The following is a 23619-nucleotide window of genomic DNA, read 5'->3' as shown; positions in this document are numbered from 1 at the left end:
TATTCCACCCAGATGGTGGTCCAAATGTGCATTTGGATTCAAACGTGAATTTTCTCCGAATGCAAATCTTCCCAAGTCTCAACTCTTACATTTTGCTTTAAGACACATATCACCCTTTTATAAACACATAAAAACAAACACGGAAGCAAAAAAACAAAAACAAAAACACAACAAAGACTTCTGGGCAGACCACTTTAGTGGCGCTTCCCCAACTCTTATTTGAAGAAATAACCATTATACTTTGTGCCACACCCAAATGCCAAACTTGCAACTATAATCAGATCATTTAGAAATAAAGACATAACATTGCTGACATAAATCTGATGATGTATTCTGAAACAGCTATTCTGCAAGCAAAACAATACCTGGGAGTTTCTTTGTGATTAAAATACCTGCTAGCAAAAAGACATTCACAAGGAAAATTCAGAGTAATGTTATAAAGGTGCATATAAAATAAATTTAGAACATGATAAAAGCTTTTAATGTGTTCATGCCTGAGAAAGTCCCCCATAACTGAAGCATCCAACCTATATAGCAAGCAAATCTTGCCCCCAATTTCAGGCGACACAAGGCCAAGATGGATTCTAAGAGTTAATATCTACACAAAGAGAAGCTAATCTGAGTGATTAGGCCAAAGAGAGAAGTAGGGGGCGGCCTTAGAAAACCTTAAAAAAAGCTCAGCACATTAAAATTACATCGGCGGCCTCACAACTTGCCATCCGTCCTCTTGAAGCCCAAAGCTTTGAAGGGGTGAAAAATGTCATTGCAAAATCAAAGGCACCAGCTGAAACCATAAAATCATTTCAAGCATCTCAGCATTTACAGAAAGATATAGCACTGTATGGGATTCTCCCAGAGATCTGGATCATCAGCCTCATTGTGAAACACCAGGATAAGTAGGGTTCCTGTGTGTATTTATATATCCTGAAGGTAAGGAAAAGGCCTCCCACCTAATGATCCTTACCTGCAAATAGAGATAAAAATTGGTAAGTGTACAAATAGAATGAGCAGAATATATAAACAAAAATCAATTTGATTACTGAGAAATGAGAGAAACTGAATATTACCAGATTCCTTTGTGTCTATACTGAAAATCAAAGACTCTTTATGGCCATGGGGGATGCTTGTAAGCAAATCTCTCTGCATCCCAACCTCCTTCAGGCTCTTTCCTCTTCAAACTTCCACCAGCAAGAGGGAAAATCCTTGACTGCTCCTCCACAAAGGCCTGGGAACTGGCAATAGAGAGCTGCCTTGGAGCTGATGATAATCTATCACCTCTGGCATCAACATCTACACTTCCTGGACCTGCATTAAGATCAAGACCCGGAATACTCCACTTTCGACTACTTTCTGCTCCACTGTTTGTACTGCTTTCTGGAAGGCTTATCACATACGGCGGCCTTGTGTTGTAATGAGATGAGAGAGATGCAGCTGGTCCCATTATCTGAGAAGGAATGGTAGGGAAGCAAGGGCCAGCTCCTGCTGTAGAATCACCATAAGTGGATGGAACACCCAGAAAAGAGTTTGAGGCAACTGGATAACTGGAACCATAAGGAAACCCAGCATATGAAAAAGATGTGTGAGAAAAAGCCATGGCAGGGGATGATGTAAGGCCTGGATGTCTATAAATATCAGTGCCATATGAAGTATTACTGGTAGCTGATCCTGAAATTCTCTGTGCGCCTGGAGCTGCAACTATTGGAAAAGGATGCTCACCTCGGTCATGCAGAAATGAAGGAATAGCAACAGCAGGGTAAGAGTTACCAGGGGAAAACCATGAAGAAGTATTGTTTACATCAGTTTTGCTCATTCGCAGACTAGCAATTGGAGATACATTCTTTGCTTGTTGATGGTGCATTCCAAATTCTGCACCTGCTTCATCTGTGCTTGGTCCATTCAGATCAAAGTCCCTAAAACTACTTACATTTCCATTAGCCAAACCAGCTTGTGATGGCCTTACAGGCATCGGTGGGACTTCAAATCTTCTGCTAGTGTTTGCCAAGAAAATCCCATTGTCTGAACCTTCATCAATCTTATTGAGATCAAGGTCAAGTCCTCCAGCCATTCGCATGGGCACATCGCGATTACTAACACCACCTGATTCTGAGCCTGTAGTCTGGGCAGAGCTCTGAGAGGTAACATCTTCGAGAACCCTCTCATCAGGGACATTCAAATCAATATCCAAAGCAGGACGGATTTGTTTACCAGCAATGTTGGCAGATAAAGGGACATCAGTAGTGCTAAGGGGCATCTCTAAAACCTTTCGAGGCTCTGCCGGTCGAAAGGCACTCGTGGCAGCTGAGCCTTTCCATCCTGGCTCTGTCTTACTTTTTAGAAGGTTTTCAGGGGGAACAAAAGGACCTTTTGCAGGAGCAGCCACTGTTATTGGGGCAGGCGAACCACTTCTCATAGAAGACTCTGCAAAATGTGGCAGGCCAGGCAAGTTAATCGCCGATGAAGAAACTGATATGGCCACGGCAACAGGCTCACTTTGCTGTCCATCATCTCCTAGAAATCCCTCATTTAGATCGAAGTCAACTTTAGATGTGCAGTCCAGACCAGCATTCAAAGCCAAAGATGCCTCAGTAGATGCCTGCTCCTCACTCCGAGCAGCATCTGACCCAGACACTTTGGAACCAGTAGACTTTGCAGATTGTTCTGATTCAAGGGCTGGAGTAGTAGATGATGCTTCAAATTTGGACGATCCAGATGGACTTTGTTCAGCTACCTCCTTCCTTTCTGACACATCCTCATGCCCTTTGCCAGTGGAAGCTGATCGAGGATGAGCAACAGTAGTTGAATGAAGGTTAATTCGTTCCTTTGTTTCAGTATCACCTGGCTCAAACAGATTTCTCCCCTTTGAACCATTTGACTTTTCAGCCTTAAAAACACCACTTTTTTCAAGACACTGAACATTCTCAGCACCAGAAGAAACAGATGCATCACCACATGTATCTATTGCAGCAGAGTGAAGTGGCATAAGAGGCGGCTGTTGCTGTTCAGTCAAGGCACTGACTTCACCTCCTCGCAATGGTTCCTGGTTTGGTACATCTAGACTGGAACAAGCACATGTAAAATCTTCAACATCCATTTTCTCTGGCTTTGTAACAGAAGCAGCATTTTGGATATCACCAGCATTTTGGATATCACATCCATCACATGAGGTATTACAGGCCAAATCAGGTACTCTATCATCTGCAATCTTTGCTACAACAAAGTCTACCGACCTCTTTTCATCTAATGCTGGATTCCTTACCTTACTTTTACAATCTGTCAAACTGTCGTTGACTTGCCCAGTTGTTTTCGCTTCCTCGCCATGTTGATGATTTCCATCACTATTAATTACATCATTACCACCTGCTAGAGCATTAGACAAGAGAAAATAACAATCAGTCCCCTACAGTATCAAGTTTTATGCCAGATATCAAATGAAAATTTTGAAGTATTATGCAAATACTTACCGGAAGCAGTATATACTCCATTACACTCATCTGCAAGTTTATTTTCTGTTAAGGTTATGACAGATTTGTCGTCACCTGAAGCACTGTTGGCAGTATGTTGTTGCTCATCCGTACCTAACAGAGAATGAGCACTTTTCTCATGCATTTCAGGATCATCAGCTGCATCCTCAGATGTTTGGCCATGTCTCTGAACTAGAAGATTTTCAGATTTCAATCTAGGTTTAGCTTCATTATCCTTTATCGTGGGTGAACCTTCTGGAGATTCAGGGGGGGAAACCAATTCGCTCTTAGGTAATTCACCAGCAGCAACACTAGCAAGCAGGTTCATCCCAATGACATCTCCAGCAGATAACGAGGCATTGGCCTCATTTTCACAGCTTTCAATCAATGCATTCATAGAGCTGAAAGAATTTCTCATCTTTGTTTTATGTGGAGAAAACTCCTTTTCATTACCCAATGATGAAGATGTTCTAGACACATTTGCAAACTTCCCATTTTCATCGATATTTTTACAGGGTTTATCCTCATATGTAGCATGTGGTTTCACACCTTCATCAGAAATAGCAATCCCTTCCTTTGAATCAACACTATGCCAAGGGTCTGTGTGAGCATAAGCAGAAATATTAGCCTGGCAAGTGTCACCATTTACCTTCATTGTCCGATCAATGTGATCAATTCTATCAGCAATGCCCGGAGATGATCCTCTACTACCGGTTGTTGATAAGTCCTCAAAAGAACCTCCACTGGCACTTCGAGCAGGGCTTCGGCCAGGGTTAGGCAGCCGTACAATCAACCTGTGGCTATTTCCATGATCTGCTATAGTTGAATCAGGCTGTCTCTCACATGTCAATCCAGCCTTATCCATCATTGTTGTCCGGTTGAGTGATCCAGACTTCACATTAATTTCTTTTTGAGATCCAGAAGTAGATGTCCCAATGAGCCCATTAGTTGACCTTCTATGGCGAGATGTGCTGCCAGAGGTCTTAGAAGGAATCACTGATCCTGTTGGCAAATTCCTTGTATCCTCTCTATATGATGAACTCGCTGTTTTTAGGTGATCACCAGAACAAGATTGGCTATTGTTCTGTGACTGACTGGAGCTGCTGCTCTTCTCCTCTTTCACTGCAGTAAGTGGCACATCTGGCATACCAATGCTCCCAGTTGTCTTAGTAACTGTATCTTTTGAGCTACATGACAATGGAACAGGTGACTGCGATGATGTTTTAGGAGAACCAGAAATTGCAGGACTCGACTTTGTAATAGCATCCAAGTGGCTGGGCTTGCTTGGTAGGGATTTGCAAGCAGATGGTTGAGTAGTGGGGTCTTTTGTAACAAGCTCAATTGAACTAGGGCGTTTGTTTCCCACATGAGAAACCTCAGTAAATCCCTGCTTTGCTGGCCATGAAACTGATTGACAGGAACTAGCAGACTTTGCATCATTTATTTTTGCCATCTCCGCATTAACTCTCTTTTTCCAAGTCTCAACAAGGCTCCTGGCTTTCTTCTGTATCTCCAAATTTTTATGGCCCCGCAATTGATTAACAGACTTACCAATGTTACAAGTTTGTAAAGCATTAAGATTGACAGGTAACTTATCCAGGGCACGAAGTAGAGCCAAGACAAGTTCCTCACTAGATTTATCACTTTCCTTGGGGCTACTGCCATCACCAGCTTTCCCCCTGTGTGCCTCTTGAAGCCATTCATCAAAGACAGACACTCCTCGTAGTAGCACAAATCTACCCAGGCAGTCATCCTTTTCTGTGGAGGAAATGACATCAGCAAGTAACACACGTCCACCCAAATCAAGTTTCTTCTCACCTCTATCCACCTGCATAAGATGGACTAGCTTCTCAACAGCTTCTATATTCATAAGCCCACCCTTTTCAGTTATTTTTGCAATTTCAGACTTTATCATGCTGTCAAGTTTCGATGAAGCAGAATCAACATCTTCCACTTTCAAGGAACGCTCCCTTCTGATAGGCTCTGTCTCACTTCTTTCCCTTTTCTTACTCTTACCCTGTTGGGGGAATGAGGTACCACTGTTCTGTGCACCATCTGAAACTGATTTCAACTGTTGTGGTGGGGATGAAACATTTGACGGTTTCGGTGAACGCCCACCTGACTGCACTGCTGCATGCATTTCTAGTTGAGTTTTGTCTAGTAGTTGATCAACTTCTTCCTGATGCTCCTAATAAGATGAAGAACATAGAGCCATAATGGTTACAAAACGAGCATCAATAGCACTGAAACATGATGAATCTATGGAAATCATAATACCACATACATTAATATAATCCTGATCCGTCAACCACCATAAACGTTTGTTGGAAACATCATATACTCTCCTACACACAAATGAAGAAATTCCTGCGGGAAGTTCAACACCTTTCTGAAGAAAAGCAACTTTACAGGGATGAAGCAATGAGGCAGCAGGAATCTCATCACGATGGAAGGAGTAAAAGACTTCGTTAGGAGCTGCTTCGAGCAGCACACCTTTAGAAAGCTTTATGTCTGTTTTTCTGTAAAGCCAATTTACACCTAGCTTGGGATATTCCTTGTTGTCTGTGTTGAACCAGCGAATTAATCCAATAAAAGGTGGTGCATTGCCAGATTGAAAAAGTGCAGAGTCACCAACTCGAATCTTGCGCCCATCCTGCAATAAAGAAAATTTTGCAACTTAACAAAAATGACAAACTAAGTTGAATGGCACAGGCAACAAACACTACAGAAAAGACACCAAAACTCTAGTAAATGAAATAAGCAGAACTTCAAAAAGAGTGTTCGAGATCAAGCAATAAAGAAAATTTTGCAACTTAACAAAAATGACAAACTAAGTTGAATGGCACAGGCAACAAAACACTATAGAAAAGCCACTGAAATTCTAATAAATGAAAAAAGCAGAATTTCAAAATGAGTGTTCAAGAGCAACAACAAGTCCCAAGTGGCCACACAAATGAACACACACACAAAAAAAAAGATGAAATATCCCATCAACAATTGTCATGATAAAACATCTTATATCCAGACAACAGTTCTAAATAGAAATAACTGTTCTTTTAATATTTCCAAAAGATGAAATATCTATTTTGTTATATAAAATTCTAGCTGAAGGGAAGATCACATCACTTATGATAATAGGGGCCAACATTTACTGAACTAATCATAAATTGGCAAGTAAAAATTAGGTCTTCAGAAAAATCTTTATATATCAGAACAAAAAAAAGAAGATAATAATACATCAACTAAATACTCCATTACAACCAAAACTAGTAAACCCATGCATCTTTCCAGCTTGTGATGCACTGTTCCAAGACTTGCTAAGCATTTGCTACATTTTGATTATTTAAAAAGTTACAACATGAAAACAATTGCAAAACCATAAGCAAGCCCTAACACATTCCATTATAAGTCTAATCTAGGAGGTTGGGTGTATAAAATCACAGAAAAGAACTTCGAATAGTCAGAAATCTCCTAGATGGGACAAGCATAAACAAGAAGATTTCCATTTAATGCACTTTTGGATCCAAACAGAATATCAAATAAGAAATATTAACATATGCCTCAGTGAATTGAGTGAAAAGTATAAAAGATTGCCAACACAGAAAGGCACAATCCTCAATGCTCATAACAAATACCATAACTCGCAAGAATAAGCAAAAGATAACTATGAGTTCAAACCAAAAAGTCCCATCCAGAAAGAAAAAAATTATTCTGAATGATCTAATTTAAATTTGAATAGTCATCAAGCACAAAAAATGGGAGAAGAAGAAGAAGAAAGAAGCCCTTCTTTGTAGAAGAAATTAAAATATGGCTTCCTGTATAAAAGTAGAAAAACAGAAATTTATATTGTGATGAATAAGGATGCTGTTCTAAGCTACAATGACCACAGCAACCATTTATCTAAATTCACAACTAGAACACTTACTCTTCCACATGCAACTTCAATCATTTACAAATGGAGAACATTTAGGAACTTCAATTAACAGAATGAACATCCATTTTGCTACTTAAGCAAAAGCAATTAGTTACCAGGTTGTTGGACAAGAACTCAGTGGTCATCTGAATCAACAAGGGTTAGAACAGCACAGGAATCCCATGAAGAAAAATTAAGTCACTCAAAAAATGTGATAAATTTTAACAAAATACAAAATACATATTCAGAAATAATAGATGGAGTGATTTTCCAACCACTGCCAATAATTTAAATAGTCTTGGACCACAATACTGTCAAAGGTTAATCCAGATAAGGCAGGTATTGCAACTCTGTTCAATGAGAATTGCAGAGTACATTTATAACCTGAATTTATTTTTCTATGATAGACCACAACCAACAGGCCATAAGCCTGCCCAAAGAACACATATGCTAACATGTAACCTAAATGATAACAGATGAACAAAACATTCACACCGCCCCAGTTTGAAAGTCAAAAGGTAAAAATATTGGCAAACATGGAAATTAACATGGAAATTAACAGGAGAACAATAGTCATGTGACCCTTCTTCACAAAGTTTGAGACCTTAAGATGCTAAAACATAAAGTTGGTATCAATTAGTTAATTTGGAGTTCCTGGCGATTGCACTCTCAAAAAGATGTAACCATATTCATATAATTTATGTTTTTGATTGAACTTGAAACCATATCTTTATGCCTCCCATCACAATGAACTCCAACAGCGTCTATCTACCTCAAGAGAGCTGCGTATCCAACTTGTAAGCAAGCGGAGAAGCAACCATTGTAGAGATGCTTGAATGATATGATTTTTGATTCACAACTACACTTGGTCCATAGTACCCATTTTTCCTGTCACTTTCCTTTATTTCCCACTTTCACTACAAATTTTCCATTTGTGTTTCCTCTGTATCTCCAACAAGTTTCAGAGAATATGTAGAATATGCCACACACACATACAAAGAATTAAGTTGCAGCCTATAGATCAGAGAAGAGAACCACTACTAAAAATGTTTTGCTAGAAAGTTATTTAAATAATCCAACAAGAAAATACTATAAAAATAGGTATGCCTGCCATAGGACAACCACAAAAATGAATTTCAGCTTCAGATTAAGTGCTTCACAGAACATTTACTTCAAAAGCACCTTTGGATTATAAAAAGCATCATGGGGCACTATTTACCCAAAAAAAAACGTGTTCAGCGTAAATTTAAAATACAGCTTTTGCAGAAAATAAAAAATCAGGGAAGTTGACTTATAAAATCCAAAGTGCGACAATCAGCAAGAATGTCCTACACATCAATAGAATCTTTAAAAAAAAACTTTGTCGAACATAGCCTGCATCAATTCAAATCAATGTTGAAGCACTTCTCCATAGTCTTTGGAATGAAAATGTTCCATAAGAGGCCACAAATTTTTGGCGTATAGAATGATGTTCACCAATAAAATGCATGCCAAAACTGCTAGTGAGTCTTGATCTTAGGGTGCATGTTTCCTCCAGCACCTGACTTTTTAATAAATGGTCATTCACCAATCCGTTTATGAGCACTGCTTTCTTTAATTTGATGGCCTCACAAAATAAAAAGACAAACATGGACTTTATCATACTTAGGTGGTCTGTTCTAAGTTCTAACGTCCCTAAACTCGAAAAAAAAAGCCGTTTCCGTAATGGCCACGACCAATGCGTTCAAACTCAACTCGCATGACTTGATTTTCTTTTTCGCAAACAACAGAGACGCCAAAGAGAAGGAAAACCATTAAGTGTAATATGCAAGAGCGCAAAAATAAAATTTCATCCTAACAACAAATCATGTTTACAAGATCAATCAGAAATGCTCGAATTTCTATACAATTCATCATTTTTCCATCGCAATCAACAATTTCCATAACCAATCGAATGAGAATCACAGGGAACCACCAAACCCTAGCATACCAATCAACAATAATAACAAACAAAGCATGCACCTTTACGAAGAAACCAGTAGAATCCTGCTTCAAATCAAGAACCGGCGAAGCTACTGGTCCAGCGCGAGGGCTCTGCAACATATGCCGCCGCTGCGGCCGCCGATTGTTCTCCTCGCATTCACCGTCATGCATAGCCTTGCATCTTCTTCCAAAGTATCATCTGGCCCGATCCGTCCCCAAACACGAACCATCAATCCCCCCCGTCTCACAATCACCGAAGCCCTAGATCCAACACAGCTCTCCGCTCCCCACCCATCAAAGCATCTACAAAGCCACAAATATCGAGGAAACCCTAAATCACAGGCGAGATCGAGAAGGGGAATTGCGATCAAACCGATCGAATTTCCTAATTGGGAGGGAAATCGAAATCTTTTGATTTGGAGAGAGAGATTTGCGCGATCGGATGATGCGCGAGGCGACGCGAGAGACGGCAAAAATGGAGGAGGAGGAGGAGAAGGAATTGATAGAAAAAGGGGGGCAGATGGATGGATTGGGGGATCAGAGATTTAATGCTGATCACGAGGCAATCGTACGGTGGATGGAGCAGAAGCGTGAGGTGGAAGGAGGATGGTGCAACGCATGCAGCTGAATTGATGACGTGTGGACGTGGTTTGTGACTTCATTAAAAACATGCTTTTCTGTGGTCAAGACTCAAGAGAGGTGGTGGAAATTTAATTAAATTAAATATATGCATATGTGTATATATATGTTTATGTATTTTTTAAAAATAAAAATTTTAAAATTTGCATATATATATATATATTGTACTATAAGAAATATTGATATAAGAAAATATATATTTGTGAGAAAAATTACTTATTTTAATTAATAATTATTTGGTTTATCGACATCAAACACCTCTGTATAGAATATCCATTTCTCGTGGTTAGAGATCATAGATGTTATATAGCTTAATTCTTAATGTGTACTTATTTTTAATATAAAGGTTTGTTTTTTTTTATAAATAAGTGATAAGTACTTTCCCCTATCATATTTAAGAGAACTTCGAGAAGTGTATAGACATGAAGTATACTCAAACTTTATATAGGTTTTAAAGTTTGATCTTTGATCATTCGTGAAATGAACACTTTACAAAAAAGATCTTTTATCAATAAACCAAGAAATCATTGGTGCCTAACACGTGATTTGTCAGCATTTTATTAAAGAAATTTATTTAATTATTTAAAATAGATGTTGCTTGTATTGATATTTCAAAGTATTAATTAATATATTTTTAAACTAAATATTTTATTTATTTATTTACACAAGTCTTAGGGGAAAAAATGTTTATTATTTATTAGTTAAAATCTTGGACGACTATTAAAAATTCATAGATGTAAAAGATACAGACCCAACTGCTTGATATTTTATTCACAATGTTTTTTTTTTTTAATTACATTTTTCAAATAGGCTCAGGAAAATGTAGTGGCCACAGGTTTATTTTTAAAATATATAAAATCAGTTGTTAGATAGGACCATTCACTTGCAAATTTTACTAATAAAACCCTTCAATCATATTAAACTTTTTATGTTTTGTTATTTCAACCTCTGGCAGAGTGCATGTGTGACTCTGAGATGACTCTTAACCAACTTAGAATGATGCAGAGCATAATTTAGGATAATAATAGATATTCTTTGATCAATAGAAATAGTATTTTATTTTTTGCATTATTCTATAAGCAAAATTAATAGAGTCATTTATATAGACAATTTTTATTACATAAATAATATATAAAAATAAAATTATATATCTTCCACTATAACAATTTGAACTAATGGGGTATTAGATTAATAATGAGTTATAAACTTCAATAATTGATTAAATCTAAATCAAATTCATCCATAAATTAACTCAAAGATTTAAATCTAAATCAATTATATAACCATGACATTCTAAAACAAACAGAAATACAAATTGGAAGCATTTGGAGCATGATAATATGATCAAATACTACTGTACAAATTGCTATTTTACAGCAGAAAAATTTCAAATTTTCAGTAATGAAGTAGAACTCATCTACAAAGAGGAAGTAAGAATGTAATGTAACTGTCTGTGCTAAAACTATGTGAACCTGCTTGAGCTGATATCTAATTATCATGATATTCAATCTTCACCTCTTCTGCAAGGTCACCAGGCAAAAGAAGGCGACGCAACGGAAGACGATGCCGCCCAAAATTAGAACTACTATGCAAAGATAAAACTCATGGATGTTATAATCTTTCATCTTCAGAAATCCACACCTTGTCAGTAGCCAAACTCCGGAATACCTGTATGTGTTTGCGAAAATTTTAGTATTAATAATTCTTTAGAATTGTTTAGTCATAAATTATGTAGACATCGATTGATTGATACTTAATACTTATTTGTTACCTTTCTGCATTTGCGAGCACAAATGCCTGTAATGCCCATTTAGTGTAGCATAAATTAGTCAATGGTTTCGGTACTCTTTCCTCACTTGCTATTAGAGATAAAACAACTGGAAGAAGTGCAGACCACTGTAAGATCAGAATTGTGGTTAGATAATATTGTTGGATAAATAATTGAAGCTATTGATTTTACTGCAGAAATCAGACATACCAATTGTGCTGAGCTTGGTTGGAAGCAAATAGCGAAAGTATAACCAATACCAGTCACACAGTAAACGAGTGAAACCAAAATGAGATAATTCATGCCGAAGGATGATCTCGGGTTGTTGAAGAAGTAAAACATAGAAAGGTAAACCAGTGGTTTGATTGCGGTATTGAAGTGATCTATGGTATCTTTTGAAAGAAAGTATGCCAGAGAACTCATGCCGGAAGCTCTTTCTCTCCAGTACTGTAATTTGTCCAGAGTGAATGACCTCAAGGCTCCGATTTTGCACAGAAGAGCTGCAATGAAGAGGAGAGAAGTTGCAATTCCAAACAATAGAAATCATTAACAAAGATGTTGTTTTGAATCAAAAAAGAGGGAAAAGGATCAACAACTTACAAACAGCAATGACAGTGTACAGATATCCGGTGTAACCAAATGTTTCATCGCTCATTTTTGCTAGTGTTCCTAAGCATATACCAGCGAGACATAGGATAAGAAAGTCGACTCCTTGTAGCCTAGCTTCACGCAACCGTTGTTTTCCCACTCTGAACATACAAATAGGAGAATATTAAGAGAAAAATAGAGAACTCAAAATGTGCAGTTGATATGTAAAACAATGGTCAAAGAAATCACCTTCCTAAGTAATACTTATACTGTGTCAAGGGACCAGGAGTTCTTCTGTTTGACAAGTCTTTGGATTTTGAGAAATTGTACTCAAAATCGTCTCGTTTAAACTGTACAAAGTCCTTCACATTATCCCACACATCACTGGTAAGAGACTGCCTTTCAGAACCACCCTTAACTGACCCTGCATCGCCGTTCCTCAATGATGTATCAGAAGCCTCATGTAGCATATCTCGTGGTACATCATAGCCATTGTGCAGCATCCATCTGAGGGGTAACTGTTGATAATTTATGCCAGTGCTTGTGCTTGGCTTCACTATACCTTCTAAAATATCGATATAGTGATCCGGAGGATTTATACGCTCAGGGACCACAATCCCAAGGCCTTGAAAGTATTCCTCGACCTTCTTCACTGATCCAAGATATGCAATTAAACCTCCTTTCGCTAGTAGTATCAGATCATCAAACATCCTGAACAAGGCATAGCTGATGGCAAAAATGACTTAGCATCAGAAACTTAACTAGGCAAACGAACATGCACATTTTCAGTATAAATAAAGAACAAAGTCAAACTGCTGCCACATTTATCAAATAGAATGAAATGAACATATTGTTGTTGCATTTTATCATTCAAGTGATACTGAAAAGCTAGCAAACATTTAGAAGGGATTGTTTTAGGAATCAACAGTATCATGAATTTAAGATAACCTGGGTTGGTGAACCACCGTGCAAATGTTAACGCCTTCAAGAGCCTCACGCCGAAGAGCCCTCATAAGCAACAGAGATGAAGAACTATCCAAACCAGATGTTGGCTCATCTAAAATCAAAAGAGAAGGCTCCATGACCATTTCCAGACCAACATTAACTCTTTTCCTCTGGCCGCCTGATATCCCACGCTGTTCTACTGTTCCAACCAAAGAATCACGAACTGCTTGTAGTCCCAAGGACTCTATAACTCTTTCCACAACCAGAACCTTATCGGCTTTCAAAATATCAGCAGAAAGTCTGCAAAATAACATAGGCAATCAATGCATGTTAAGGTTATTATAAATTTAAATTTTGTATTCTGTTATGTTAGTGTGTGCATTATTTCTTACCTGCATCTGGCACTGAACCAAAGATTCTCCTCCACTGTCAAGTTCCCATGAACAATATCATCTTGTGGCACAAAACCAATGATTTTTTTATATGCCCGAATAGGCTCAACCTTCCCATTTATAAGAACCAAACCACTCATATCACATCCAGTAGCCTTTCCAGCCAGAGCATTCAGAAATGTTGTCTTTCCAGCACCAGATGGTCCCATGAGAGCAGTCACTCGACCAGGCATGAGTTTCCCTGTCACACTCCTCATAAGTTTTTTCTTACTCCCCTTCAGAGTAAGAGTCAAGTCTTTGAAAGCAACCTCAATCACTGGCCTTTGTCGCATGTCATTGTCAGTTGCCATGGAAATCACTCCTGAAAAAGTCAAGTTTGTATTCTGCTGTTGCATAGCCTTCTCTTTCTCAATTTGGCCATAAGCATACTTGAAGATCTGGCTACGAGTATGCATTTGTTTGGCTGTCATCTTCCTCATGTTTTTATCGCCAATTTCCAGATTGAAACCTTCATCACCTTCATGGTCCTCTTCAAGTGAACGGATCATTTTAGTAAGGTTGCTTGGTTCCTTCTTGGGTGCAAGTGGTGGCATGTCTTGCTTGACAGACTTCTTGCGAGAGAACGTCCGAGAGAATTGTGACTGAAGGCCGACTGCATGTTTCTTTGCAATATCCTTGGCAGATTTCCACCTTTCACGAGCCTGTACAGTTTCTCTCGCCATCCTTGCAGCAGCTTCTCTGGATTTTGCTTGTTTCTTCTCCCGATTTGTGAGCAGTTGGCCAGAGAAATTATATATAACTATAAGCAATAAACTGAGTGCAGCCTACAAGACACAAAGCAATATTTCATGTGCTATATAAGAGCCAGCATGCAAATAAGCCAACCTCACTTACAATTATAAAGCCACCAAATATAGTGATGTCCTGATTCTCAGAATTAGGCTTGCATGAACTCTTCTTGTAACATACTGTAAGCAGAAACCATAGTTAAGAACATATATCTTAGTATAAAAAAGGATAAAGCTTTTTCTTTTTTCAAATATCACGAGCTTGAGAACAAACCAACTTACTGTTTTGTTCTATAGATCCCTTCCTGCAGTAGTAGCTGCAAATTGAACTCAAATGATTAGCGAAAGATTTAGGGTATAGCAATAGAACCGAGCATTCAAAGTAAAGAAAACAAATAGATGGGATAAGAAACAATACCCACTACGACAAGAAAGTTTCTTTATGGTGCTTGGGCAGTAGTATCCTGCTGGACAGAATATCTCAGAGCTACTATCAAAATCAGCCCATTTATCAGCACCACCACAGGTGTGATTTGGCTGTCCAGGGGGTATCTGGTACCTATATCTGTAAGATTTCTCTGTAATTTAGTCACATATTTTGACATGTTCCCAGTAAACATAAGTATACAAATATGAATTTTGTTTGAAGAGATCAACTTACGGCTCACAAACACCAGTAGTTTTATTTAGTTTTGCAGTCGGACAGTATGTACCCAGAGGACATGCTTCATTTGAGAAAGAAAAGAATAAACAGGTGAGTTATGGAAGAATGTTTGAGATTTCTACCTATGATAAAGAAAAATTTATATGTATATGTATATGTATATGTATACTCACGAATCATGCATGTCATGCCATGGGGGCAGAAGAAGCCCTCACAACATGGTTTGCAATTGAGAGTTCTGGAAGGTATTAGCTTTGTGTCCTTGAGATTAATTTTCTGTTTTTCACCAACAGAACATGCCCATCCAGGCTCACAACCAGAAACCCATGAAGTGAGATTGCAGTTCTTGTTCAGCGTCAAGTAATCACTCTTCCCTTGATTCTCAAAACTCGCAAAATAAAACTTCATTTCCGCAGCAGTGCACATCCTCAATGTAAGGTCTCCTATGTAACAAACAATTAGTCAACAATTAAGAAACAACAACATGACAAACAACCGAGAAAAAAAACAAAAGGAAGTCATACCATCAGTATTTTTGATGCAATTAGACAAAAAGGTCAGGTCTTTAGAGAAATTGAACGCCTGGTTCCAATCAGTTTCTCTAAAACACAAATCCACAGAGACATAACATCAAATACATAAGCTGCATCACAAAAAACAAACTAAGCAAGAGAAAAACAATAGAAAGGCTTACGAATCTTTGACACAAAAGTTGAGGTTATCGCCGATAACATCGACAAAACTAGTAGTGAGGCCCATAAGACGCTCATAGACGACTCGGGCAAAGAGAGGATTCGCCCGGGCACGTTGTTGGCCGGCTTCAAGGTCATTGTCATCATCTTGGCCCTGACAAAGAGGCAATGGGGACATGAAAAGAATGGCAAACAAGAGAATGGCAAAGGGAATGTGGGGAGTCCACCATGCCATTTGGGGCACTGTTAATGGGTAACAATGGTGACCGGGGACTAGAGGGAAGCTTAGAGCATTGCATGGAGGATGGAAATGGAGCAAAGTGTGGGCAAAGAGAGAGGATTGATAGAAGGGATACTACAAGGAATGGAAGGGAGGACTATGCGGCGATATTGGCTCTCTGTGTCTTTGTGAAGCCAACGGTCACCAAACCGTTGCCTTTCCCGCTTGGCTTCGCGGGGAAACGGGTTGGAATCCAACTAACTTTTGAATTAAAACACTGGGAAACGTGTTTTGATTAATGCTTTTTAAATAATTAATTAATTGGCAAATTGTACACTCTTTTGATGAATGTTTATGAATAAGCTTTTTTTTTCCTTCTTAACCATAAAATAAATTCAAAATAGCCATCGTGCCTTGAAATCATGTATTATTTTGCTTAAATTACATATTTCTACCATAAATAAATAATAATAATAATAATAATAACATTTAATTAAATTTAAAAATATTTATATGTGTATGCTAAATAAAATTATGCTTAACAAAGGGAAACGAAATTGGGGATCACATCCAATGCCCCTGATTTTATTTCAACAAATGCTTGCCATTTTAATAATAAGTAATAATATAATCTTCAAAAGTGAAAGGGGTTTTAAAAAGACTAATACATTTTTAAAAACAATAATAATTAAAAAAAATAAAATTAGATTAAAAAAATAAGTTATTTTAATAATTATAAAAAAGTGTTGAAATGCAAAAAATGGTTTTTTTATTGCTTTTAAAATATTCGATTAAACTGTGTATTGATTTAACGGCCCAATAGCTATTTTGATAAATAAATTAGCTCTAAGGTTATTTAGGTAATTGTAAATTATCGTATGGCTAATTGGAAAAATACAAAGCCCTTTAAATTAAGGTATACACCATAACTTTGGAGAAATGCCTCATTACATGCATCTAAAGGCAATTATTTGAATGAGTGGGGTGTCCGGTAAATATGCAAAGGTTTTATAAAAGAACAAATAGCCCAAGAAGATGAATGATGAACATAAGCAACAAATTACATAAGGACAACCCATTTCGTTATGGAATCTCAAACAGGTTAATGATAAAACATGATTCAACTCCCAAAAACAACTCAAAAACCAAGGGGTTCTTTAGATGGTTTTGATTATGTTGACTATTGTATATATATAGATAGATAGTTTTATAGGTCATGATTTATTTTGAAGCACAAATATCAATTTTTGATATTTAATTTTTCTTTTAATTTAAAATTATAAATTTAATCTCTTGATTTATCCATATTTATTAAAAATAAATAGTTTTGAATATGTTACGATAATGTTCCCGTGTTTATAAAAAACTATGTGTATTTAAAAATCAATTTCATGTTTTTTCAAAATCATAAATACTTACTAGGAAAATAATGTAAGCACATAAATATATATATATTTTACATTCTAAACTTAAATTTAAAAGTTAAAATAATGGAAAATGAAATTTAACTGATCTTTGAAAAAATAATGGAATGAAATTTAACTAAAAAAATCCATTGAATTTATGATGTGTTTAGATAACAATGGTATTGGGAAGAAATGGTAATGAAAACAATGAGAAAATATGATAAATTTACTATTTTGCCTTTAGTGCTAATAAATAATATTGATATATTATTTATGACAAATTTTTAATTTGTGAAATATTTTGTATATCTTATATACTTAAATTATTATCAAATATTAATTAAATAATTCACTTCAATTATTAGTAATTTTAATTAGTATAATTTGGTATTATAAATGAATATTTGGTGTATTATTTTTTTATTAAATGAAACTACTTCATTTTAAATAATTTATATATTATTATCCATTTTAATTATTATAATTTAATATTTATATTAAATAGTTCATGTTAAAATAAAAAAATATCAAATCAATAAGCAATTATGAAGGGGGCCAAATATGTCAAATCACATCAATTCCTCCTTATAACCCTCATATTTGGGGTAATGAAAATTATGAAGGGGGCCAAAAAAACAATGTGTATATATATATATATATATTCAAATAAGTAATATTATTATGTTAATATAATTTAAACAGGTAACAAGCTTTTTTTTAAAAAAATAATAATAATGTTAACAACTCATTACACGCAGACATGCTCTTTATTTAAAAGATCCAAACTAATATTTTTAAATTCATATATATATATATATATTTTAAATTAATCAATATCAGCAACTACATGCACCAATAACAACAGTACAAAAAAAAATTCCCATTGTTTTGTTTTTTATAACCATCTTTAGTAATTTTTTTTCTTTTTGGTTTTCTCACTCAGCAACAGCAACAGCAACAGCAACACCAACAAAAAGCAAAGGGCACACAATATGCATTTGTGCCCTGTCTTCCATGATTGCATTGCTCCCTTTGTTGGTAACTTGGTAATGGTCAAAGAGAAAGGTGTTTGTTTTTTTTCTGTTAACCTTGCAAGAGAGACATGTACTTCAATAGAGTCTCTCTTGCTCAATGCTAGAGAGACATACAGTAGTACTGCATAAAAACCATGAGATAACTGCATGCATTGCTCTCTTCTGCCCAGACACCAGAAGGAAAGAGCCTAGAAAGAGAGAGATACCTGCATTGCTCTCTCCTGTTTGTCAGATAGAGGCCAGAGAGAAAGAGAAAAAAAAAGGAGGATAAAAAGCACTTGGTATTGGTCTGCATTTCTTTGCATCTGCTTTTGAATCACATTCTTTCAAGTATTATAATTATTATTATTATTATTATTGTGAATTCTTGGGAAGGGGGCAACATCTTTTGTGGTGGAGTTTAGAAAAGGTGAAAAAAAGTTGGTGAAAAAGCAAAGATAACTAGTGAAGAAGTGATAGAAAGATGAGAGTTTTGGAAGAGCACCATTGGAGTCTTTCTCAGGTTTCCTTTTATCTTTCTTAGTGACAGGAAGAAGAGAAGCATGGCTGGAGGTGGAGGAGCGGCGCCGGCTCCAAAGCAGGATGAGTTGCAGCCTCATCCTGTGAAGGATCAGCTTTCCGATGTGTCTTATTGCATTACCAGTCCTCCTCCTTGGCGTGAGTTTTTTCTTCCTATTTTTTTTTTTCTTTCTTTTTTATTGCTTTTAGTTCTTCTCTTTGTTGTTGTTCATGTATGTGTTTGATTGCGATGTGTGTGAGACTAATTAAATACTAGACGTTATATAATGTTTGGATGTTTATGTGATTGATGTTTTAAAATCCTTGATTTCTTAAGTTCTTATTTGTGTGAATGCATTCTTATGGTATACAAATCTGAACTAGTTGTCTTCTTCTTCTTCTTTGAATTCTTTTTATGTTCTCTTTGTTCATGTGGTGATTGTGAGTTTCTCAAAGGGGATGTGAGGTGTTTGTTGTTGTTTCTTGTATTTATTTGACCTTATGCATAGAGCTGTATATTTGTCTCTTGCTGTAAAATGTTGGACAAGTTGAGAAGCTTTTATCAATATTTGGGTTTGTTTGATTTCTCAAGTTCTTCTTTCTGGCAAACAAGTTAGGACCAGTTTTGTTTTTATTCTTTGATTACTTTCTGTTCTTTATGTTGATACGGTTAATGAAGTGCAAGCTGTTTATTGAATATTGTTATGCTTGAATATGACACACGGAGCTGTATGATTATTTCTTGCTATAAAATGTTACATCGTATGAGGTTTTTCTTTTAAAAATATTTTGGACTCATTAATATTTCAAGTTCTTTGTTTGTTATATTCATTTTTATGGTATAAAAATCAGAACCAAATTGTAGTTTTTTAATGGATATTATCTCAATTATTGGTGATGTGTTTGGTTTGATGGCTGAATTGCTGCACAATTTGAACTTTCTTTTGGAGATTTATGATGCAGCCGAGGCTATCCTTCTTGGATTCCAACACTATCTGGTAATGCTCGGGACAACCGTTATAATTCCCACTGCTCTGGTTCCACAGATGGGTGGAGGAAATGTAAGACTGAACAATTCACTACTGGGAATAGAGGTTTTTTCTCTCTGAATTTTGATGCATTGTTCAGATTTAAGCTATAAATTAAAATGATTTTTCATCTTCTTAGGATGAGAAAGCTAGGGTAGTCCAGACGATATTGTTTGTGAGTGGATTGAACACTCTGTTACAAACCTTCTTCGGTACACGCTTGCCTGCTGTGATTGGAGCATCATACACCTTTGTCATGCCAACCATTTCCATCATCTTAGCTGGTCGCTATAGTGACATTGTGGATCCTCATGAGGTTTTGTACTGAACTTATCTGTTTTCCTCAAATCTATTGTAACCTTGGCACTTTGGTTGACATTTTTCTCATGAATTTTATGCTCTGTAGAAATTCCTCCACATCATGCGGGGCACACAAGGTGCACTTATTGTTGCTTCAGCATTGCAAATTGTAGTCGGTTTCAGTGGCCTTTGGCGTAATGTCGTCAGGTTGGTATATTACTTATCTAGTTTATGCACCTATTATCGCACTATGCTTTAATAGAAACTCTTGTCAAACAATTCAGTATGATCCATTTTTTTCTCTTTATAAATCTCAAGATTCTTGAGCCCACTGGCCGCAGTACCTCTGGTTGCTTTAGCTGGATTTGGTCTGTATGAGCTTGGTTTTCCTGGGGTAAAGCTTTTCTTTTTCATGACTGGTTTCTCTTGTTTGCTTGTAAATTTTCTTTTAGCTGAGGTGATGAATCTTATTTGTAATAGCTGGAAGTTTCTCTTGTGATGCGCAGGTTGCAAAATGTATTGAGATTGGGCTGCCTCAGCTGGTTTTGTTGATAATACTTTCACAGGTATTGCACTGTAATGACTTGGACAGACAAACACCAATCCACATTCATCACCACCAGGAGTCTTTAACCATTTAATTAAACACAGCTACAACCCAACTAAGGCAGACGGAGATGAATGTTTGTGTGTGATGGTTGCAATAACTAGTTCAATGTAGTAGTTGTAGTATCTCATGATATAGTTGTACTTTGCAGTATATACCCCACGCAATGCATTCGGAGAAGGCTGTCGTCGATCGCTTTGCGGTCCTATTTTCAGTCACAATTGTATGGGTTTATGCTTTCTTACTCACAGTAGGTGGTGCATATAAGCATGCTGCACCAAAAACTCAGTTACACTGCCGTACTGATCGATCTGGACTAGTTGGCGCAGCTCCCTGGTAAGGTTATTAAACTCGTTTTCTGTTGCTACTGCATAAATTATTAATAAATTCCGTATTTCAACCTCAGTCCATTCATGATGGAGAGCCTTTTAATTCTTTTGCCTGAAATTCTTTTCTGTAGGATCAGAGTTCCGTATCCTTTTCAATGGGGAGCACCAACATTTGATGCTGGTGAAGCATTTGCAATGATGGCGGCTTCATTTGTTGCTCTTGTAGAGGCATGCTTCATTTTTTTTCTCAGATATATATATATATATATATATATATATATATAATATATTTTGTGTTATTGACTACAAATGGTTAGCAAGATTTACTATAGTAATCGTTGTGAAAATGCAGTCCACTGGTTCTTTTATTGCGGTTTCAAGATATGCAAGTGCAACACCAGTGCCCCCATCTGTCCTCAGCCGCGGTATTGGTTGGCAGGTATTAGATATGACAAATTTGTGATTTACATGCATTGTGTGAGTGATTTAATCTTTTTAATATTTGCAACGTAAATGTTCTTGCTGCGAGAATTTGTTATAGGGACTTGGAATCTTGTTGGATGGGCTATTTGGAACAGCCACTGGTTCTTCAGTGTCTGTGTAAGGAATTAGAAGATTGCTATGTTAAATTTTCTTGTTTAGTGGCATAGTTATATTGTTTCACTACTCTTCATGATCTTATTCTGTCTTCCTTCCTGGCAGTGAAAATGCTGGTTTGCTAGGCCTGACACATGTTGGAAGCCGAAGAGTGGTGCAAATATCTGCAGGATTTATGATTTTCTTTTCAATTCTTGGTAGGTTGACCTTTTCAGATTTTGTTCTTAGCACCAGAAATATTTAAAAGTTTTGGGTGCTTGGTTTAGTTGTAGATGATGTCTCAGTTTCCTTGTTAAATTGGGGGATCATGCTAAAACTTGAGGTGAGAATAAATATATATATATGGTCATAAACAACAAGAGCTGCTATGGAAAAGTTCACCATGTTTCTAGTATTGGCATTTGTGATCAATGATCATTGAACTTGCATTTTAGAGTTATCTTAGCTGCATTCCTTAAAACAAATGTGTGAGTCGCTTGATTTTGTGTTCTTGTGCACAGCTATACAAGTATTTATTCCAAATTCTTAGCTTAACAAGAGTAGTAGACTGGTAGTGCACCTCTCTGTGAGTAACACCCGAAATATCTGCTTGTGACGAAAAAACTGGGAATCGATCTGTTTATGTTTGGCCGATACTCTACAATAATATCACAAGTTTATGAAGCCCAAGTGCTTAACAGGGTCCTTGCTGAAATAGTTATTGACTATATATTCAAATGCTCTTCTGTCATTGATTTAGGAAAATTTGGAGCTGTTTTTGCCTCCATTCCTGCGCCAATAGTTGCAGCCCTGTACTGCCTATTGTTTGCCTATGTCGGTAAGTGAAAATGATGCTCAACCAGCTTCTCATTGTTTACAATCAGATCAACAAAATACTTCTTCTGTTTTTCATACTTATGTTGTTGTGTACTTGTTCAGGATCAGTTGGTCTAAGTTTCCTTCAGTTCTGCAATCTCAACAGTTTCCGAACAAAGTTCATCCTTGGCTTTTCTGTCTTCATGGGTTTATCAGTTCCACAATACTTCAACGAGTACACTTCTGTTGCCGGTTATGGTCCAGTGCACACCGGTGCCAGATGGGTACGTAAAATGCAGAATTTATTTTTTAAGTAGAAGTTGCTTCAATTTATTTTCCATGACTCCGAATATGATACATATATATTTCTTTTTCACAGTTCAATGATATCATCAATGTAATATTCTCTTCAAAGCCATTCGTGGCCGGCTTTGTGGCATTTTTCTTGGACAACACTTTGCATAAACATGACAATGCAACAAGGAAAGACAGAGGTCATCACTGGTGGGATAGATTCCGATCTTTCAAAGGTGACAACCGAAATGAGGAATTTTACTCCTTGCCTTTTAATCTCAATAAGTTCTTCCCTTCTGTGTGAATATGCATCAACAATTACTACATGATATTTGGGGCATCTTATTATCTTGCTCCAGTTTTGAGCAAATTTCACAACATTCACTGCTTCTTCATCACTTTACTGTGACTCTATTCAGATTAGTATTGTTGTTACTGTAGTCATATCTTTAGTTTGTACATTGATTGTTAAAAGTGATGATCAAATCTGGATGGATTATTTTTTGGTATTTTTTTGTACATATGTGCTTGTAAGCAACTGCTGGATTTGTGATTGAATGTTGGAAGTTAAAGGTCTTACAAAACCACCCTAATTTCCTAAACAATGACCATGTCCAACATGCTTGATTGATGCTTATTGTTGGAGATCTAATTTGAGAGGTAAATGTGCGAATAAAAGTATTCACATGTACATATGCC

General features: G+C 36.7%; 3 protein-coding genes across 6 annotated transcripts; 1 reads left to right on the top strand and 2 right to left on the bottom strand.

Moving 5' to 3' along the window:
* Positions 1-651: 651 nt before the first annotated feature.
* On the bottom strand, positions 652-9844 carry LOC120261507. 2 transcript variants are annotated; one of them, XM_039269424.1, is made up of 5 exons: positions 9376-9844; positions 5746-6114; positions 3462-5649; positions 1068-3360; positions 652-964 (listed from the first exon to the last, which is right to left on the bottom strand). In XM_039269424.1, exons 1-4 carry the CDS (start codon positions 9505-9507, stop codon positions 1106-1108), a joined length of 4944 nt encoding a protein of 1647 aa, XP_039125358.1. In that variant the 5' UTR covers positions 9508-9844; the 3' UTR covers positions 652-964; positions 1068-1105. The 2 variants fall into 2 exon arrangements, with proteins under 2 accessions (XP_039125358.1, XP_039125359.1); XM_039269425.1 differs by having other exon boundaries at positions 1068-3357.
* Positions 9845-11301: 1457 nt separating this feature from the next.
* Positions 11302-16208, bottom strand: LOC120260729 (ABC transporter G family member 28-like). The gene is made up of 14 exons (XM_039268287.1): positions 15815-16208; positions 15645-15721; positions 15294-15563; positions 15118-15181; positions 14875-15021; positions 14739-14773; positions 14563-14636; positions 13669-14492; positions 13280-13576; positions 12581-13057; positions 12344-12492; positions 11954-12243; positions 11747-11871; positions 11302-11643 (listed from the first exon to the last, which is right to left on the bottom strand). The coding sequence occupies exons 1-14, from the start codon at positions 16045-16047 to the stop codon at positions 11487-11489; spliced, it is 3219 nt and encodes a 1072-aa protein (XP_039124221.1). The 5' UTR covers positions 16048-16208; the 3' UTR covers positions 11302-11486.
* A 2384-nt stretch (positions 16209-18592) lies between these two features.
* Positions 18593-23501, top strand: LOC120262279 (nucleobase-ascorbate transporter 6-like). 3 transcript variants are annotated; one of them, XM_039270368.1, is made up of 15 exons: positions 18593-18753; positions 18996-19129; positions 19934-20064; positions 20138-20314; positions 20405-20505; positions 20617-20692; positions 20805-20864; positions 21057-21241; positions 21366-21462; positions 21587-21673; positions 21776-21834; positions 21937-22028; positions 22571-22648; positions 22750-22910; positions 23006-23224. In XM_039270368.1, the coding sequence occupies exons 2-15, from the start codon at positions 19015-19017 to the stop codon at positions 23222-23224; spliced, it is 1638 nt and encodes a 545-aa protein (XP_039126302.1). In that variant the 5' UTR covers positions 18593-18753; positions 18996-19014. The 3 variants fall into 3 exon arrangements, with proteins under 3 accessions (XP_039126302.1, XP_039126303.1, XP_039126304.1); XM_039270369.1 differs by lacking the exon at positions 18593-18753 and having other exon boundaries at positions 18933-19129; positions 23006-23501; XM_039270370.1 differs by lacking the exon at positions 18593-18753 and having other exon boundaries at positions 18933-19129; positions 19934-20031.
* Positions 23502-23619: the final 118 nt, after the last annotated feature.

The sequence above is a fragment of the Dioscorea cayenensis genome, chromosome 5 (assembly GCF_009730915.1).
Source record: "Dioscorea cayenensis subsp. rotundata cultivar TDr96_F1 chromosome 5, TDr96_F1_v2_PseudoChromosome.rev07_lg8_w22 25.fasta, whole genome shotgun sequence".
Lineage (NCBI taxonomy): Eukaryota > Viridiplantae > Streptophyta > Magnoliopsida > Dioscoreales > Dioscoreaceae > Dioscorea > Dioscorea cayenensis.
The sequence above is the reverse complement of the archived record's forward strand: the minus strand, read 5'-3'. Positions and strand labels throughout refer to the sequence as shown.

Bases quoted from the DNA above. Each gene is read 5' to 3' on its own strand.
- LOC120261507 (XM_039269424.1), bottom strand. From the start codon at position 9,507: ATGCATGACGGTGAATGCGAGGAGAACAATCGGCGGCCGCAGCGGCGG. The intron at 6,115-9,375 runs GTGCATGCTTTG...TCTTTATTGCAG, and splicing joins CTACTGGTTTCTTCGTAAAG to GATGGGCGCAAGATTCGAGT. The intron at 5,650-5,745 runs GTATGTGGTATT...TCATCTTATTAG, and splicing joins CGGATCAGGATTATATTAAT to GAGCATCAGGAAGAAGTTGA.
- LOC120260729 (XM_039268287.1), bottom strand. From the start codon at position 16,047: ATGGCATGGTGGACTCCCCACATTCCCTTTGCCATTCTCTTGTTTGCC. The intron at 12,493-12,580 runs GTGATTTCTTTG...TTGTATGTTCAG, and splicing joins TATAAGTATTACTTAGGAAG to AGTGGGAAAACAACGGTTGC. The intron at 11,872-11,953 runs GTATGTCTGATT...CTGATCTTACAG, and splicing joins AACCAAGCTCAGCACAATTG to TGGTCTGCACTTCTTCCAGT.
- LOC120262279 (XM_039270369.1), top strand. From the start codon at position 19,015: ATGGCTGGAGGTGGAGGAGCGGCGCCGGCTCCAAAGCAGGATGAGTTG. The intron at 20,693-20,804 runs GTAAAGCTTTTC...TGTGATGCGCAG, and splicing joins ATGAGCTTGGTTTTCCTGGG to GTTGCAAAATGTATTGAGAT. The intron at 22,649-22,749 runs GTAAGTGAAAAT...GTACTTGTTCAG, and splicing joins CCTATTGTTTGCCTATGTCG to GATCAGTTGGTCTAAGTTTC.